This window comes from Phascolarctos cinereus, unplaced genomic scaffold (assembly GCF_003287225.1).
Source record: "Phascolarctos cinereus isolate Bilbo 61053 unplaced genomic scaffold, phaCin_HiC Scaffold_3;HRSCAF=262, whole genome shotgun sequence".
Taxonomy (NCBI): domain Eukaryota; kingdom Metazoa; phylum Chordata; class Mammalia; order Diprotodontia; family Phascolarctidae; genus Phascolarctos; species Phascolarctos cinereus.
Window position 1 is genome coordinate 143,384,520 of NW_027555736.1, and position 20,669 is coordinate 143,405,188.

Genomic DNA, 20,669 nt, shown 5'->3' on the forward strand with positions numbered 1-20,669 from the left:
TCAGTGTTCTTTTTTTAGTCCCTGAACTTTTCAGCATAGTGGTGAATTTTTTAGAAATATGCACCTACATATGTTGGTAGATGTTCTATAATGCTGGCATCACAGAATAAGCTAATAAATCACATTTCCGATTCAAGCGTCTTACAGCTTCCCCATATTCATCATGTCTTGACTGAACTGATTAGCTTTCACTCTCCCTAATTTTGATAAAGTACACAGAAACTAAAGAATTAAAAGATAGGCTGATTAACTAAGGGTTGGTTTTTTGGTTTTTGCCTCCAAATTAACTTTTGATATTTCTAGAAAAAATAATACTCCATGTGTTTAGTATTTTTTATACAAATTTAGAAAGATTTAACTATGTACTCTTTACTTTAAAAAAATCTACTCTTTTGACTCTACTATCCCCTTAAGACAGTTGTTTCAAAGTCAAGTGGAAATGGATTCCTGCAGCCTTCACATTGACTTAGAAAACCACAAATTAACAATACTTTTTATTTATTTTTGTAAAATATTTCCGTTTACATTTTAATCTGGTTCAAGCAGCATTCTGGAGTGGCAGTGTGTGACACCTCTGCCTTAAGATATTTTTTTCCAAGGGGGCAGCTAGGTGGCGCAGTGGATAGAGCACCGGCCCTGAAGTCAAGGAGGACCTGAGTTCAAATTTGGCCTCAGACCAAACACTTGACACTTACTAGCTGTGTGACCCTAGACAAGTCACTTAACCCCCAATTGCCTAAAAAAAAAGGAAAAAAAGATATTTTTTTTCTGTTTCATGGGATCATAGATCTGGAAGGGACCTCAGAAGCCTTCTAGATCAGAGGCGCTTTCTTAACTTTGGGGTCCACAGATTCCTTAAGGGGTCCATGAATAGATTTCAGGGGAGTCATGAATTTGGGTGTATATATAACTTTTTGATAACTGTATTTCAATATAATTGGCTTCCTTTGAAATCCTATTTAGTTGTGTGCATTTATCTGTAAAGTAGTTTAGGCTTCACTGTACTGCTAAAGGGGTCCTTGACACCAGAAAGGTTAAGAATGAGGAAGCTGAGGCCCAAACAGGTTAAGTGACTTCCCCAAAGTCTACAATTAGTAAACACCGGAGGTAGGATTTGAACCTAGATCTGATTCCAGAGCATTCTGTGCACTATTACCACCCACAGTTTCCCCCATTCCTCCTTTTTACTTCCAAACTTAGATAAAGAAGACTCTCCATTGACAATGTCAGTTTCAGGTTAGTTTCTGTCCTTACCACCCTTCTGGAACTGATCTCTTCAGAGTCACTTATATCCCCTTTAGCCAAATCTAATCCAGTGGCCTTTTATTGGTTCTCAACTTTGACCTCTTTCTAGCATTCAGCATTCTCTTCTTGATTCTGTTCTCTCTTGAATTCCCATGACATTGTTTTACTTTTGCAGTTCTCTTACCCCTCTCTCTTTTCCACCTCCTTTACTAGGTTCTTATCCTTCTATTCCTAAATGCAGATGTCCTCGAGATCTGCCCTTCAGTTAATACCTCTAGGCAACTCACTCTTTTCTTTCTGCTTCAGTTTTTATTGTCCCCTGGAGGCATTTGGAAAATCTCCACTTTGCTGTCCCAAAGTCTTCTCGAACTGTGTGTCCCAAACTGAGCTATTTTATCTTCCACTACTGCTTCTGCCAATATTTCTGTTTGGGATCATAGATCAAGAGTTGGAAAGGACGTTAAAGTCATTTAGTCCAGGCACTCTACTGTTTCGGACTGAGACCTAGAAAAGCTGTGGTGACCTCCCCAAGATCACACGGGGAGTATGTAGCAGAGCTGGTATTCAACCCCAGGTTTGACTCCAAATCCAATATTCTTTCTAATGTATCACACTGTCTTCTTTAGACTCATCCTTGACTCTTCTTTCTCCTTTACACCCTACTTTCAATCAGTGGCCATATCTATTGTGGCAAGACCTAGCAAATATGTCCCCTTCTTTCCATTCTCACTGCAACCTCCTTAGGTTTTTGTTACCTTCTCAGTTGGATTGTTGTAATCTCCTCATAAATTATCCTGCTTCTCTCCAATCTATCCTACATGCTGCTCTTTCAGTAATATTCATAATTAAGCTGTCTGATAACCTACTCAAAAGCATAATATTCTGTCATTCAAGGCTTTTCATACTCTGGCTCCAGTCTGTCGTTCTAGCCTTAGTTAGAACCTTGAACTACCTACTGTCGTTTATTCTCTCATTCTTTGTTGTTTTGACCCTCTCTTATATCCATGTTTTTACTTATGCTGTCCCTCTGGCTTGGAATTAATCTTTTATCCCTAATCTATTAAAATTCCTTCCTTCAGGGCCTAACTGGAGTGCTGTCTACTCCCGTGTTTCCTGGATTAAACTCCTACTCATGCCCTCCCCATCTGAAAGTGGCCTCTTCTCAGAGTTCTCAGACCGTCTTGTTCCTGCCTCTCCTTTGCTTTTATTCCGTTTTGCCTGATATTTATGTACATTTCTTTTCTCCTTCTGCCTTATTTCATAGTGCTTTGCACATAGTAGGTACTTACTAAGCATTGGTTGAATTGGAGTCACTTTACAACACAGTTTGTTTGGTTAGTTTTTTAGTTAATAGTGATATCCCAGTCGGCCAGAGTATTATTGGAAAGGTGAGTTGGCAAAAGACTGTGCATCTTAGGCTTATGTGGTGTTCCTATCTGTCATACGTACAGTGTATGTCATTTCCATCACAGTGATGTGACAGCTGTTGCTATTAATCAGCACATCTAGGAAATAGGGCTATAGGAATTGTGGAAGTGTGGTCACACTGATTCACTGCTAGTGGAGCTGTCAGTCCATCCATTCGGGAAAGAAATTTGTAGTTATTAAAGGAAGTCAAAGTATGTCACAAAGATGCAATGCCTCTTGACCCATAGATTCTCACCATTGGCATATACCCTGAGGTTACCAGAGAGCTTTTAATCACTCTAATAGCCTTTTCTCAGTCCTTATCCTTTGTAACCACTCTGTAGCCTTTGACACTGTTAATCATCCTCTTTTTCTTAATATTCTCTCCTTCTAAGTTTTTATGATACTACTCTAAGCCTATGTCTTATTTGCTAGATCTCCAACCTCCCAGTCAAGCCCTTTAATGGTGGATGCTTCATTCTCCCCCAACCATTGTCCTGGAGCCTTTCCTTTTCTCCCATTTTCACTTGATTTTATCAGCTCCCATAGATTCAGTTATCATTTTTATGCTTATTATTCTAAGAGCTACTTATCTAACCTTACTCTCTCTCCTAACTGCCAAAGCAGAATCTCCACCTGGGCTATTAGACATCTCAAACAGGGGTGTCTCATAGACATTTTAAATTCAGCATGTCCGAAACTGAACTCATCATCTTTCCTTCTAAATCCTCCCCTCCTCCAAACTTCCCTATTACTGTGGAGGGAACCACCATCCTCCCAGTGCCCTTGGCTTGCAACCTCCTTGATACGTTTTTATCTGTCACCCTGACATCTAGTCTGTTACCAAGCCTGGTCATTTCCACCCTTGTATATGCTCCACCATTTCTGACATTCCTGGCTTCCTTCTACATGAAGAATCCCACCTTCTACATGAAGCCTTTCCTGGTCCTTCTTAATCTTAGTGCTTTCCTCTGAGATTATCTCCAGTTTACTCTGTGTGTGTGTGTGTATTTGTATATATGTAGAATATACATATATATGATATGTGTGTGTGTGTAGATACATATATATGATATGTGTGTGTGTGTAGATACATATATATTTATTTATTTATTTATTGAGAGAGAGAGAGACAGAGAGAGAGAGAGAGAGAGAGAGAGAGAGAGAATGTCCATACAGTCAGTCCTCAGCTTTCCCAGGGATAACATTCCTAGAAAATGGTCAGAAAGTAAAAAATGCAAATCTTGATACATTGAACCTATGGGAAATAGGGAGTTAGGTTCCAGTGACCACAAAAAACTATAATCTTTCGCTAGAGGTTGCTGAAAATACATTTTCTACACACATTTGGTTTCAGACAAAACTATACTACTATAAACCTCTCAACCTTGGCCACCCTCTTAAAACCAAAGGAGAGGTTTCTGGGACTTTATTTGTTCAAGGATATTATCATCTTTAAAAATATTTTTATTTTTTTCCCAGCTACATGTGAAAACAGTTTTTAGCATTTGTTGTTTTTTAAGTTTTGAGTTCCAAATTCTCTCCCTCTTCTTCCCTCTCTGGTTCCCTGAGAAAGTAATCAATCTCATATAGGTTATACACAGGCAGTCATATAAAATATTTCCATATTAGCCATGTTATGCAAGAAAACACAAACAAAAAAGAAAGAAAATAGTGTGCTTTGGTCTATGTTTAGATGGCATCAGTTCTTTCTCTGGAGACAGCATTTTTCATCATGAGTCCTTTGGGATTGTCTTGCATCATTGTATTGCTGAGAATAGCTGTCATTCACAGTTGTTCATCATATAGTATTGCTGTCACTGTGTAAAATGTTCTTCTGGTTCTGCTCACTTCACTTTGTATCAGTTCATGTAAGTCCAGTTTTTTTTCTGAAATCATCCTGCTTGTCATTTCTCACAGTAATGTTCCATTGCAATCATGTACCACAATTTGTTCAGCCATTCTTCAATTGATGGGTATCCCTTCAATTTCAGAAAGAGCTGCTAGAAATATTTTTGTACAAATAAGTTTTTCTTCCCACCCCCTTTTTTTAACTCTGGGATACAGACCTAGTGGTGGTATTGCTGGATCAAAGGGTATGCACAGCTTTATAGCCCTTTGGGCATAGTTGCTAATTGCTCTCCAGATTAGTGATCAGTTCATAATTCCACCAGTAGTGCATTAATGTCCCAGTTTTCCCACATCCCCTCCAGCATTCATCATTTTTATTTTTTGTCATATTAGCCAATCTGATGGGTGTAAAGTGATATCTCAGAGTTGTTTTAATTTGCATTTCTCTAATCAATAGCGATTTAGAGCATTTTGTAAAATGACTATTAGATAGCTTTGATTTCTTTATCTGAAAACTGCTTGTTCGTGTCCTTTGATCATTTGTCAATTGGGGAATGACTTTTATTCTTAGAAATTTGACTCAGTTCTCTATATATATTTGAAAAATGAGGGCTTTATCGGAGATACTTGCTGTAAAAATGTTCCCCCAGTTTTCTGCTTTCTTTCTAATTTTATTTGCATTGGTTTTGTTTGTGCAAAACTTTTTTCATTTTATATAATCAAAATTATCCATTTTACATTTCACAATGCTCTTTAGATTTTGTTTAGTTCTAAATTCTTCCCTTATCCAAAAATCTGACAGGTAAACTATTCCATGCTCTCCTAATTTGCTTATGATGTCACCCTTTATGCCTAAACATTGTAGCCATTTTGACCTTATCTTGGTATGTGGCGTGGGTCTCTACTTAGTTTTTGCCATACAGTTGTTACAGTAGTTTTGTCAAATAATGAGTGTTTGTCCTGAAAGCTTAGATCTTTAGGTTTATCAAATACTAGATCACCATGGTCATTTACTACAATGTAATGTACCTAATCTGTTTTACTGATCTACAACTCTATTTCTTAGCCAATACCAGGTAGTTTTAATGATTACCACTTTATGATATAGTTTGAGATTTGGTGTATGGCTAGGCTACTTCCTTTACTTTTTTTTACATTGATTCTCTTGATATTCTTGACCTTTTGTTCTTCCAGGTGAATTTTGTTATTATTTTTTCTAGCTCTATGAAGTGATTTTTGGTAGTTTGATTGGTATGGCACTAAATAAATAGATTAATTTAGGTATAATTGTCATTTTTCTTATATTGGCTCAGGCTACCCGTGGATTGATGGGACTTGAGTTGCTGCTATTGGAAGACAGTGAGACTGGGGGGGTCTTGACATCACCTCTGACACTCCCAAATTCACAGGGAGCTCTTTACAACAGTGGGGTGAACAAGACCAATGAGGCGCCTAATAGGATACCAGCTAATCCACAAATCTGCATGCATCCAGCCTCTCATTTTTTTCTGTACTGTACATAGTTGCAAATGTGCACAGTTGCCAGTGCAAAAATGAAAATGAAATTATTAATGAAATCGTGTGAGTGCTTGAAGTTGCAAAAGTTAAATGTGTGAATGTTGAGCATTGACTGTCAGTGACTATCTTTCTTTGTATCTCCAGTGCTTAGCAGTTTCTGGCGTGTAATAGGACCTTAATAAATACTTGCTGACTGAAGAAGAGACAACTCAGTGGAACGTAATAGCTATCTTTGGAGGGATATAATGTATAGCCCCAGAGGACAAAACCAAGTGGTTGTTATTTGTCCTTTGTTCTCAAAGAGGACCATGACATCAGGAAGGTGATGCCATGCCTTGCAGGTGAATTGGATTTAAGTGAGGCAGGGCTGTGCAAAGTCACCAGCCTCACTTTCTCCTCTGGAGCCATCTGGGTTTAATGGCAAGACATAGATCGGGATGACCAGAGATGGCCCCCAGACAGAGCCAGGAATAATGGGTAGAGGGTGTGAAGAGGTAAACTTAGGCTTGATGTTAAGAAAAATTTCCTAACTATGAGAGTTATCCAAAAATTAAATGAGCTGCCCTGGCAAACAGTGGGCTTTTCTTACTGATAGGCTTCAGAGAGAGGCTGAATGACCATTTGTCAGATATGTTGTAGTTGGGATCAGTTTCAGGTGTGGGTTGAATGGATGACAGCTGAGATTCCTTCCAGCTGTAAAATTCTGTGATTCTGTGAAATGAAATTTTTTAAATGCCCTTTTAAAGTATCCTGGATGCAGTAAAAATGTCGGACACCAAACCAGCAAATGACATTTGAGTCATATCCGAGGCCTGGTAAGTGCCAGAAGAGCCAGAATTGTTGAGTTTGAGAGGTTTGCAGAAGAATGTTGCTGTGAAATCTTTCAGGACAGAGTGACTCAGAGTATTCTAGTGGGCAGCAATTTGCCATCCATGCTTCCTTAGGCAAAGAAAACTCCCCCAGGTATCCAGTTTCAGTCTATTGAGTAATAAATTAGTATAATGTAATGGAAAGAATATTTTTGTAACACTTGTAATCTTATTTAAGAAAATGACTAGGCTTTGTAAGTTTAGGTGAATAATAGTAACAATGATGATAACAATTAACAGGCATTGTACTAAAATGCTTTACAAATATTAACTCGCTGGAGCCTCACAACAGCCCTGGGAAGTAGGTGTTACCTCATTTTATAGATGAGAAAGCTGAGGCAAACAGGTTGTTACTGGCCTAGGTTCAGGCAGCTACTAAGAATCTCAGGCCTGATTTGACCTCAGGTCTTTCTGCCTCCAGGCCCAGTGGTCTATCCAGTGTGTCACCAAGCTGCCCCAGAATAAAGTACGTAAGAGGCAGCTAGGTGACAGAGTGGATAGAGCACCGGCCCTGGAGTCAGGGGGACCTGAGTTCAAATCTGGTCTCAGACACTTGACACTAGCTGTGTGACTCTGGGCAAGTCACTTAACCCCATTGCAAGAATAAAGTACTTAACCTCTAGGCTTTAATTTCCTTATTTATGAAGTTAAGGGGTTGAATTACAGTATCTGCCAGGCTTCTTCCCAATCTAAAATAATTCTGATTACCTATTATAATTAATCTGAATGCTTATCTTTGTAGCCTGACATGACTGTCTCTGCTTTCTAATGATTTATACATAGGTGCTTGAACTCCCCAATGGAATTATCAGACAACCACTTTTTAAAGTATTCATTCCCTGGCTTTATTTACTGTAGTTTAAATTGGTGTTTTTTCATTCTGCTTAAGTTGTTTTGTTTAAGGATAAAGAACTTAAGCCCAGGGGAACCTGTGGCTTTGGGGCCACATGTGGCCTTCTAGATCCTGGGCAGTGGCCTTTGGATTGAGGCCAAGTTTTACAGAACAAATCCTTTTATTAAGGGAATTTGTTCTGTGAAATTTGGATTCAATTGAAGGACTGCATTTGAGGACCTAGAGGCCACATGAGGTCTCAAGGCTGCAGATTCCCTGCCCCTGACTTAAGCCAATTGACTTAAAATGTATCTGAAGCTCACATTCTAATAAATTTTAAGCATACCAAACCTCAAAGCAAAACTTACTTTTAGAAATACTTCTGCCCATTTTGTCATGTTCAGCATATATTTTCTTATTTCATGTATTACAAATAGCAATTTCACATTCCTTTTGTGGATGGGAATGTGTGAATGTGCCCACACATAGGACCACTTTTTGAAAATTTAACTGCTTTTTTTTGTATTGATAATTATAAATTTGATTTAGCAAGCTACTCTGAACAAATTATTCATTGTATAAGAGCTCTAAACAATCTAATATTATATGAATTTATAATTAATGTACTGTTACCATGAGGTAAATTATTTTTTATATTAAACTGTAATTATGTAAATATTAAATTAGTATAACATTGATACTATCTATTGCTCAAATTTTATATCATTTTTTTAAAATTCTCTTTATCCATCCTAGGTTGTTTTCATTACTTACTGTTTTCACTTAGATACTGTATGTTAACTGTGATCTTAATTATATAAAATAAATACTCTGTACATTAATATGGTAATTCAGTCTTGTTTCTAGCTAGACAGGCCCTGAGGCTTGAGTTCTTCAATTAACAAGCTGGAATTATCATTAATAAAAACATTGTATCCTCCCACCCTGTTTGGTTTTTTTTTTAAACAAAGAATGGTAGGAAGTAGATTATGCTAGGTACTACTGGAGATAGGAAGTTTATCAGAGTAGAGTCCCTGTTTGCCTTTATGGTTTATGTAATCTGATATATAAACTAAAATCCCACCTTCTACAGGAAGCCTTTCCTTCTTAATTCTAGTGTCTTCCCTCTGTTAATTATTTCCTGTTTATCTTGTATATAGCTTGTTTGTACATATTTGCTTGTATGTTATCTCCTTCATTATACTGTGAGCTCCTCAAGCATAGAACTCTCTTTTGTCTCTCTTTGTAGCCCGAGAACTTAGCACAGTACCTCGCATATAGCAGGTGTTTAATAAATGCTTATTGACCTAGTGACTAAAAGAGAATATACATACAGATGCTATTGTGTGCTGAAGTTAGTGGAGAGTTAAAAAACAAAATGCTATATGAGACTAGAGAATAGAAAGTAATAACAGTGGTACAGGGAAGGCTTTAATAAATGGATAGAAATTTAATAGTTGCAGGGATGGGTTGTAGATCCTGCAGCCTTGAGAGGCCACACACATGTGGCCTTCTAGGTCCTTGGGTGTGGCCTTTTGACTGAGTCCAAGTTTTACACAACTGATCCTTTTATTAAGGGGATTTGTTCTGTGAAGTTTGGATTCCATCAAAGGACTGTACTTGGGGGGACCTAGAGGGCCACATCTGGTCTTGAGGCTGCAGATTCCCCACCTCTGAAAGGTGAGAAGGGCGTAAATTCCAGGCATAGGGAACATTGTAAACATTTGGGCAGGAAAGCACAAGCCATGTTCCAGGAATGGAGCAATCCAGTTTAACTGGAAAGTAGGATGTGATAGAGAGCAATATAAGATAAGGCTGGATGCAGTATGATACCAAGTCATAGGAGATCTCAAATGCTAGGTAAGGAAATTTGAATTTTGCTCAGAAAGTATTGGGGAGCCACTGAAGTTTTTTTTTTATTTTTTATTTTGTTTTTAGACAATTGGGGTTAAGTGACTTGCCCAGGGTCACACAGCTAGTAAGTGTCAAGTGTCTGGTCTGAGGCCAGATTTGAACTCAGGTCCTCCTGACTTCAGGGCCAGTGTTCCATCCACTGCACCACCTAGCTGCCCCCACTGAAGATTTTTGAGGGTAGAAGTGATGTGATCAGAGATATGCATAAAGAGAATTGAGCTGAAAGTAGATGGATTGGAGAAGAGAGGAATAACCAACTACCCGGTAGAAGGCTATTGCAGTTGTCTAGGTTGGTGATTACCTAGACTCGTGCTAAGGTTGTAGTAATGGAAAAAGAAAGGAGGATGTGGATATGAGAGATGTTGTAGGGGTAGAATTGACAAGATATAATCATATTAACAATAACAATTAACTTTATATAGTATTTTAATATTTGAAAAGTGCTTTACAAATCCTCTTCATTTTACCCTGACCATAACCCTGTGAGGTAGATGCTGTTATGATTCTCATTTTACCTTTAAGGAAACTGAGGCAAACAGAGGTTAAGTGACTTGCCCAAGGTCATACAGCTAGTAAGTGGCTGAGGCCAGATTTGGACTGTTTTCTTAACTCTAGGTACAGACTTCTATCTACTATAAAGGGAGGGAAAAGGAAGAGTCAGTACAGGCATATTTAATTTTATTGCGCTTCACAGATATTGCTTAAATTGAAGGTTTGTGGCAACCCTGTATCAAGCAAATCTGTAGGTACCATTTTTCCAGTAGCATGTGCTCACAGCATGTCTGTGTCACATTTTGTTAATTCTTGCAATATTTCATCACACTTTTTCATTATTATCATATCTGTTATGGTAATCTGCGATCAATCATCTTCAATGTTACTGTTTTAATTTTTTGGGGGCACCACAAACTGTGCCCATATAAGACAGAGAACTTGAACTTAATCAATAAATGCTGATTTGCTGACCAGCCATTCTCCGCCTCTCTCCCTTTCCTTAGGCCTCCCTATTCCCTGAGACACAATATTGAAACTAGGCCAGTTAATAACCCTACAATGGCCTAAGTGTTCAAATGAAAGGAAGAGTCAAGCAATGTGGCCATTATTCTTTTATTTTAGGAAATTCCACAGCCACCCCAGCCTTCAGCACCCACCATCCTGCTCAGTCAGCAGCCATCCACATAGGGGCAAGACCCTCCATCTGCAAAAAGATTATGACTCGCTGAAGGCTTAGGTGATGGTTAGCAATTTTAGCAATTAGGTCTTTTTAAATTAAAGTATATACATTTTTATTTTAGATATAATGCTATTACACACTTAATAGACTATAGCATAGTGTAAATATAAATTTTGTATGCACTGGGAAACCAGAAAATTTCATGTGACTCACTTGATTGCGATATTTGCTTTATCATGATGGTCTAGAACCCAACCTGCTATATCTCTGAGGTATGCCTGTTCCTGCTTGTAACAAGGAATTTTATTTCTTTCTTTTTCAGTAGGGGTTGGATGAGGTGTGAGGGAGAGTAAGTGGATTTTCAGTGATAAAAACATATAAAAATTTGGTTTAAAAAAAGGAAGAATCAAGCATACGCCATGGGTTTGAACATTGGAGAGTGGGTGAATGGCGGGACTGCTGATAGAAATGATGAAGTTTGAACAATTTAGAGAGAAGGATGAGAAATTCAATTTTAGGTATGTTGAGTTTGAGGTGTTAGAGGGAGATTTGTCTCAGGGAGAGTTGTCTCACAGGCATTTGGAGATAAAAGTTGGAGATCAAGAAAAAAGATCAGGGCTGATTTTTAAAATGAATTTATTTTTATAAACAATTATTACCTACCTCCACTGCCCATTGAAGAGTTTTTAAAAATGAAAAATTAAGCCTTCATAAAAATACACATTTTCCTGTAAAACATTCTCACATTAGTCATGTCCAGAAAATGTACGATTTGTTGTGCACTTAAGTGAGTGAAGTATCATATGTTCAGTCCTCAGGACTCATGATTTACCAGAATTCTAATCTTTCAGAGTTTTTCTTCATAATATTGTTGTCATTGTGTAAAGTTTTGGGGATATGTATTTTGAAAGTCAGCAACAGAGATGATAGTTGAAGTCAGAGGAATTAGATTACCAATGAAGAGTTTAGGGAGGAATGAAGGTCAGAAAAAGAATCTTGAGAAGCTTCACTTGCAGTTAGAACCAAAGAATGATTGTCCCTTGAGCCAAGAGAATATCCTTTACCTGGAGGAATTCAAATGTGTTAACTCGTTCAAAGGAATTAAAAGTTGAGAATAGATAAAGCCTTTGGATTTGGTGATTAGGGGAGGCTTCAGTGACCTTCAGAGAGCAAAGTAGAGAGTAGAATGGTCTTAAGTAAAAGTCAAATTACACGGGGTTAATTAAAGAGGACAGTTGGTGAAGAAGTGAAGTCATGGAGTGTGAACCACTTTTTCCAGGAAGTTTAAGAAGTCTGATAGTAAAATAAAAAAGGTTTTGGATGATTTTTGTTTGTTTCTTTTAGACCAGAGCCTCTCTGCGGTTATATAGGAAGTAGTCAATGGAGAAGGAAGATAAGAGAGAAGAGTTAACTTGAAATTCTTATATTATAAAGTGGCTCAGTAAAATAGGTCTTTTTCTTTGGGGTCCTTATCATTTGGGACACACTAGTATTCATTTTGTAGCCAAAATGTAATGCTGTAAGCTCAAGTGAATACTTGGACAGTGAGTGATTCATTACAGGTTCCATTCTTAGTGTAATAGGAGAATGTTGTTCTTTCTTCCTCATTGAGTTCAGGGTCTGGCTCAGAGTCTTTCTCTTCATCCCAACTCCTGCCTTCATATTGGGGTACATCAGCATACATCAATATGATGCCCCCTCAACTAGACTAACTTTCTACTTCCTCATCTACTTAATTCCCGTTACCTTTGCTTTACTTAATGATGGGCTTGTCATTGATCTTACCATCATCCAGAAGTATTACACTTACATGTTCTTAAATTCTAAAATTCTTTTATCTAATAATCTTTAACCATTTCTATCTTTCTTTATTCGTTGTGACCCTTGAACCAGTTCTTCATTCTTAGATTACTTCCGGTCCCTCCACCTTTGATTTTTTTTTACAGACCATTGCCCCTGCACTAGCTATACTCTCTCTTGCCTTCCCTGTCTCAACCTCCTAGTGAAACACTTCATCTCTACACTATCTTCTTTACTATAATCCAAGAATTCTTTGCTGGTGTCATGGATGTCTCATATAGACCCCTTCTCAGAGTAATGTTTTTAAGTGCATAAAGTACAATGAAAACCATTTTTATGGAATTGTAATTTTTTTCCTATCCAAATTCTTAGACCCTCTGAAATCTATCCAAAAATTTCCTTGAAGGTCTGTGGACCCCACTTAAGAGTTCCTGCTTTGGTGGATAGAGCACTGACCCTGGAGTCAGGAGGAACTGAGTTCAAATCCGGCCTCAAACACATAACACTTACTAGCTGTGTGACTGTGAGCAAGTCAAAGTCACTTAACCCCAATTACCTCACCCACAAAAAAAAAAAAGAGAGAGCCCCTGCTTTAATCCCTTGCCCTTCTGTGACTTACTGCCAGTCATACCTTGACAAACTGCAACCCTTGATTATTCCCACTAACTTCTTTATTCTTCCTTTTATCTTATTCATGTGCTACTAAAAAGAACTGGAGAAAATCGTGAAACGCTGACTGGGTCCACTAAAATTTTGTTACATAATCTCAACTGAGTCCTTTGCTATCTACTATCTCCAGACTGGTCGCTCCCCCAGTGTTAAAAAGTTTTCACTTGATCCTATCATCCTGTATCTTTCCTCCTCTTCTTGGCTAAACTTCTTGAGAGAGCTGTCTACATTGAGTGCTTCCGTTTCTGCTTTTATTTGCTTCTAAATCCTCTATGGTCTTGCTTCAGATCCCATCTTTCAACTGAAACTACTCTCTCCAAAATTACCTGTGGTCTCTTCATTGCCAAATCTAATAGCCTTCTCTCAGTCCTTATCCTTCTTACAGCTTTTGATCACCATTTTCTCCTGGAAATTCTCTCTTCTCTAGGTTTGTGTGAATTGCTTTCTCCTGGTTCTTCTACTAATATGACCCCTTTTTTCAGTCTGCGTTGCTGAATCTTCATCCATGTCATGTGAGAATGTCCCTTATGGATCTGTCCTGGGCCTTCTCCTGATATACAGTCTTGCTTGGTGACTCATCAGCTTCATTATCTCTATATAGATGATTCTTAGACCTGTGTGCCTTATCTTTTTCCTGAGCTCTGTTTTCCCATTACCAGCCACCCTTTGAACATCTTGAACTGGTTATCCTGTAGGTACCTCAAATGCAACATGTCTAAAGCAGACAGGTTTTCCCCACAAGCTCTCCCTTACCAGTTTTCCCTGTTCCTCTTCAGAATACCTTCACCCTGGTCACCCAGGCTTATAGTCTCAATGCCATTGATTCCTTACTCACACTCACCCTACATATCTATTCTGTTGCCGTGTCTTGTTGTTTCAACTTTTGGAACATACTTATGTTATTCTTTCCACTCACACAGCTGCTGCCTTGGTAGAGGTCTTCAGTCCTTCCTGCCTGAGCTATTTCAGAAGCCTTCTGGTTGACTTCTCGGCCTTAAGTTCTCCCACCTTCAGGCTACCTCAGCTATCACAAACCTCACTTCCCATTGACTCTTCCTTATCTCCAGGACCAAATACGAAGTGTTCTGGTTGGTATTTAAAACTCTTCACTACCCTGCCACTCCTTATTCTACTCTTTTTTTCCATTCTTCTTATACCACATTCTCTACATTCAAGCAACATTGACCTTTTTGCTGTACGTTGCATAGAGCACTCCATCTCCAGAATCCCTGCCTTTTTACTTGATATCCTCCTCTCCTGGAATGCTCTCTTCTCAATTCCGCCTCCTGGCTTCCCTGGCCTTTTTCAAGGCTCAGCCTAAATTCACCTTATGCAGGAGGCTTTTCCCTATCCCCCCACTACGAGTGCCTTCCCTGAGTTTCCCTTTGATTTATTCTCTCTATATATATTTTGTGTGTGTATAATTGTTTGCTTGTTGTCTTCTCCCCTTAGAATGTGAGCTCCCTGAAGGCAAGGACCCTATTTTTGCCTTTCTTTGAATCCTCAGCACTTAGTACAGTGCTTCGAACATAGTAAGTGCTTAATGATTGCTTGGTGACTGAGAGTTTTACTGTCTCCTGATCCCTGGCAGTAGTTTTATACTAATTACCAGCATGGTATGGTTTCATTAAAATCTGATTTAGCGAACAGCCTAAAAACAGTAAGATTAAAGGGCCATACTAGAAGACTTCTCAGGTCTCTCATATCCCTAAAAGTCCATGTTATTTTGATTCTTTCCATTGCATAGTGTTCTACCAGATGATTCAGTCAGCCCTGGCTTGTTGCTCCTCAGTTAAGAGTAATCTCTACGCAAAGGAATAGTAACATTTTTGTAATAAATGTTCATCTGAACAAGCTGAAAAAGCAAATCTTCCCACGGGAGGAAACTCTGCTGACTTATCATTGTCTTTAAACATTCAAGTGCTCTGTATTTAGCAGTTCTCAGTGAAATGAGAATTAACTGTTGTATTTGATGTTTTAATGCATAATGCACAGATTGAAAGTTAAACTGGTGTGATGGATTACCTGAGTTGAAGTCCTCCTACTGATGTATAGGTTGTGTGTTTCACTGGACTATCATTACTTGTCAGTGTCCCAGGCAGGACTGTAAGTTACGGTGGATAGAGCTCCATCCTTGGAGTCAAGAGGACCTGAGTTCAAATCTGGCCTCAGACACTTGACACTTACTGTGTGACCCTGGGCAAGTCACTTAACACCAATTGCCTCACATTAAAAAAAAAAAAGACTAAGTTACAGGATATTTGTCATTATGTCCTTCTAGAAGGGATTTCTTCAGCTGGAGGTTATGCTATTGAAATTGCGAGCCAGAGTCAACCTTCCCTCCCAGTCCTACCCCAAATTGTACGTGTTATGTGCGTTAACTTTTGTCCATTTGATTTCTTAAATGGGTTGTTGGGGGAGGGGGAAGAGCAGCATAGTGTAGTAGAGCACTAGATTTAGCATCAACGTCTGGCTTCAAATTTTGGCTTTGATATTTATTAACTTTGTAAATGTGTGAGTCACTTTTTCTTCTTTAATCCTCAATTTCCTGATCTGTAAAATGATTGAGTTGGGCCAGATGATCTATGGTACCTTCCAGTTCTAAATTCTAAAATGGCATTATATAGCATAAAAGAAATAACCCTAGTCTTATGCAATAAGTTTATAATTATAGAATAGACAGACAAGGCAGAAGAATGTTGGAAATCTAAATATATCTATTAGTCTGGCTCTATTATAACCCCATAAAGGAAGAATTGCTTTTCTTAAACTCTTGTGCTCCAGAGGATCACCTGCAGCCATACCCTCTCCTGCCATGCCCCCATCCCACTAATCATTTTGTCTTACTTTTTCTGATGCATTTAGGTATTGGTCAGTTATGTATCCATTTACCAGACTGTAAGCTCCATTAAGGCAGGGACCTTGTCCATCTCTTCTAGTGTTCTGCAGACATACACTTGTGAATGGTCATTGAAGGATTCAACTTCAGTGGACCAGTTTTAATTCTAGAGATAATTTGTCAATCTGGTTTTACATTTTAAGGTCCCCGTCCTACAAAGAGACCCAAAAAGGTTTAAAGAACAGTTTGTAACATGTCTAATATGGCCTGCTTCAGTCACTGATGCCTTTTTTCCCCTCTGTAGTACGAAGAAAGGCTTAAACATTCTAAAGCTCTTCTTTGGAAATTTACCTTGGTCCTTAGACAGTATATCTGGGAAAACTGGTTTTACTAATATAACAAGTAGTAATTTGAGGTCATAGGAATAAGTATTAGATTGGTCAAAAAATTCTTCCATTATTGTTACTCAAAATCTCTCTCTGCTGTTGTAAAGGGTTTTTGTTGTGCTCTGTTATTCATTAATAATACATGCATCTTGTGTTAGCCTTTTGTTATATAGCTGGAAGCTACTAACAATGGGCTACATAACAAGATCTCATGAAATTGTGACTTATAAGATACTTCTTTTACAAAGCTGCCCCTTGTACAGTATGTACAGGGAAATTGGTGTCAGTGAATGAGACCAAAAGAATGTTCTCATTGGAACTTTCCTATATCTTCCCTTCCTCAATCGCTACTTTAAAATACATACTTAACCCTCAGTTTGTTCCAGATGTCATTACATTGTTTACCCCATATGCTTTTATATTCTGCTGTCTGACTTTTTTTTATCTTCTTCTAAAATAATGACCCATTTTTATTAGAAGTTTTACAAAGTACTTTCCTCACAGCCGCCTCATGAGATAAGTAGTTCAAGTATTATCAGTATTTGACGGGTGAGAAAACTAAAGGTCAAAGAATGTGACTTTTCCCAGGGTCTGTGAGCTAGCATGTGACAAAAGGAATGATATTCAGGTCTCCTGAGCTCAGGTCCAGTGTTCTTTCTGTGATACTACACTGCCCTCTTAGCATCATTGTATTCCTGGACAATGTCTCCTCTTAGAGGGGACGGGCTGTTTAATTTTTCAGTTTCTTTGTGTGTGTAGTGGTTAGTCACATTCAGCGAGGTAACTGGAATCCTTTTTGATTATCGTAGGAGGAAAAGTGCATGTAAAACTAGTATAAGGTTGAATAACTGCAGCAGTCTGCCCCCAGTGGGTGATATTAAGGATGTGGTTGTTTGTAAATCAAATATAGAAAATCCAGTGGACATGCTAGTTGGCTTTTATCTGAAAAGTGGACCATCCTAATTTGTCAGAACAAACTCCCTCAGTTTTTTTAAAGGGATGTTATACAACAGATGACCCAATAAGCATTTTTAGTGATTCAGACTGTTTAACTTCAAAGCCTTGTAACATAGTATTCCCAGCTTTTAAAGCAAAATTCCTAGCTCTCGGCTCATAGTCTAAACAGTACAGCTTTGTTCACTTTGAAAGTATTTTAGGGACACACCACAGCTGTGGTGTACCCAGTCACTTTGTTTTTTGAATAAAGACCGTGGACAAAAATGTGCCCCTTAGGAAGAGAAGCCAGGATATAGAAATTGTGCTGAATATAAAACTTTACAACATTCCTACCTAGTCAGGTGAACCAGTGTTATCTCACAGACTGTGAGTAATTTTCCCAAGGCCATATAGTAATCTGGGATTACAGTCTGAATTCTAGGCTTTAATGTTGTGTTCTTTACATCATCAGTATTTTGAAAGTCTAAAGGTCATATTCGAGAAATATATTCGGGTGTTCTTGTGCAAAGTATCTCTAGACAGAACTGTCATATGGGTATACACAATTGCACTGTGTAATTAGGAAACTGTTGAGTGTGTTAGGCAGTTAAGAGGCACAAGTATACAGCAGCAGTGGTGGTTGTTTTATAAGAATTGCTCATTTTGTTGGAGATAAAAAGTTTGGCTGTCTTCATGGTAATGCAGCTGGTCTCCTAAAAAGCCTGTGAGAAATTAAAGAGAGTTATTATAAGCATTTGGGTATCATACCTTCTAGGTAGATCACTACTGTTCCTAATGGAAATATTTACTCAAACTATTTCTTTGCTTTCAGAGTAAGTCCCTGTCACTGAAGAGAGCATCCCCTCCACCGGTCACTAGCAACTCCAAAGAAAACGGAGTCCGTGAAGAGCTGGACCAAGATCAGCAAGACCTCTTTGCAGGTAAGTGTGAACTCTTTAAGGCTGCTACACTGGAAGTTGTTTTGGCCTGGTCTTCCTTACCAGAATTCTGACTTGAATTATAATAAAACAATTCAAAGTGTCTCAGAAGTCTTATCAGCTCAGTTAGAACCAAACCAAGTTACTTTGGGACACCTGGTATTTATTGAGCATCTGCTAAGTGCATAGCACTGTAAGATATAGTCTGTACCTTCAGAGTGCTTACAGTATTGTAAAGACAATATATAAGAATATGAAATGCTAAATGAAAGGAGTACAGGATAAGTAGGATAGGGAAAGGCTAGAGGCAGGAAGACTGATTAGGAGTCTTTTGCATCTGTCTAGATATAAACAAAGAGAAGACTGAGTTAGAGTGATGATATTAGAAAAGAAAGGGACAAATGAGAAACGATGCCGAGGAAGAACTAACAAAATTTGGTGCCTGGTGTCTTGGGGAGTAGAAGGAAGTAAGTTGGAAAAATAACAAGATTTTCATCCTGACTGGGAAATTGAAACCTGTAACAGAAATTGCATGTGAAGGGAAAACTGGCTTAGGGAGAAAGTAGGTGATAGGTTTTAGAGAAATTGAAATTGAAGTGATAGGTTATCAAAGTAGAAAATGTTTAGCAAATAGAAGTGTGAGAGTAAAGCTTGAAAAAGTTCAGGAATGATGATATAAATGTGGGCATTATCACTTCCAGGCAGAGGTGAAGTTATGGAATCTTCAGGAAAGAACGTTATGGAGAAAAGAACTGTGTCCCAGGAGCTAACCCATAGGGAATACCCACATTTAATGGGTATGAAGAAGGAAAGACAAGTTGAGAATCATCAGAGATTTAAAGGAGTTATATTAGAATCTATACCAAGATTTTTAAGAGTTCTCTAACCAGTTTCATCTGTGGAACTTAAAATGCTTTTTGGGGAGAAGTGAGAAAAGTCAATGCCTTTTGCCTTTGTTTCCAGTTTCCTGTGAAACTCAGTAGGGAAAAATGCGTACCATTCTTGGCTTTTGGTCCTTGCCATTTACGTGATGTTACTATATAAGAAAATCTGAAATCCTAGAATTTTTGTATTTGGAAAAAATTTCTGTCTGAATTTTATCCATTATCTTCTACCTACATGGAGGGGTAGACAGGCTTTTTATTAGGTATATACTTTTAATTGACTGTGATATAATGACCACAATTAGAATATATGGACAATAATTCTTAAAATCAAAAAAGGGGATACCTATATTAAAAATCCTACAGTGAAGTATAAGTACAGAAACCTAGTAATTTCTTCAATGTCTATAATGGTGAATTGAATTCAATTAAATTTCAATTTAATTGAATTCTTTGATCTTGTTGTTTCCACTTAGTGTTGGTTGCCAGAGCCTCTGGGAGAGAGCCCCGAAGACTTTTATAAAATTCTTTGCAAATTAATGAAAAGGAAAACTATTATTAATTCTTGGTTTCTGAGTCTTTTCAAATAGATTGTAGCTAGAAATTAATAGCAAATTAAAAGGCTTCTGAGCAGTGCTTTAAAAATTAAAGGTGTTGAACTGACAGTCTTTCCAAATTCATATCTATACTCTGACCTAGGTAATAGCATGTGGGTTTAAACAGTTAGGCTGAGACGGAGTACACTAAGACCTAAATGGTTTATCTGCCCTCAGCTTATTGCAGGTAGAAGGTTACTTGTTCTAGGTAAAGAACACCCAAATTCTTCTGTCTTTATGTAATTTTTTTCTTTCCGTGCTATTTGAATCTTTTTGGACCTGTAATGTATACTCTCTCCTTCATCTTCTCCCTTACAGACTAGATTTAGTTTCTCATGAGGCTGAAGGATGTTTTTCACAACTTTCACCAGGGGTTACAACCTTATTTCTAGACATGATCCACATTAAATGGCCTGAACACTATGTTAGGATCTTATTATCTGAGCTACTGGCTGAAACTGCAGGATCCTAGTGCTGGGTTTCTTTTTAGCACTAACTGAAAGGCATTTAGTCCTAGCCCATAAGAGAACTTTTTCTTTGATCTACAAAGACTGAAAGAGAATATCTTGTTCAGCTAAGTGTCTGGACCTTAATGGAGATACCTAAATATCTGAATTCCTTGATCTACAGAGTATTTACTTTGTTTGGATTCTGGACTTAGAATCCCTTTATTCTAGTTTCTAAGTCACTTAAGTTACCTAAAAATTCTCAGTCCTTTAAGTTTGACTATACAATGTGTATGTGAATGTGTACATGTACACTCTTATATGAGAGAGAGAGAGAATGTGTGCTTTGCCCTCAATCTTTGAGT

General features: G+C 38.0%; 1 protein-coding gene across 1 annotated transcript in view; it reads left to right on the forward strand.

Annotated features, from left to right (window-relative positions):
* SNX1 (sorting nexin 1) overlaps positions 1-20,669 on the forward strand; it is a 59,867-nt gene that overhangs the window by 5,284 nt on the left and 33,914 nt on the right. The window contains exon 3 of the mRNA XM_020983684.2: positions 18,273-18,381. Within this exon, the coding sequence (XP_020839343.1) occupies positions 18,273-18,381 (109 nt within the window). The remainder of the gene's footprint in view (positions 1-18,272; positions 18,382-20,669) is intronic.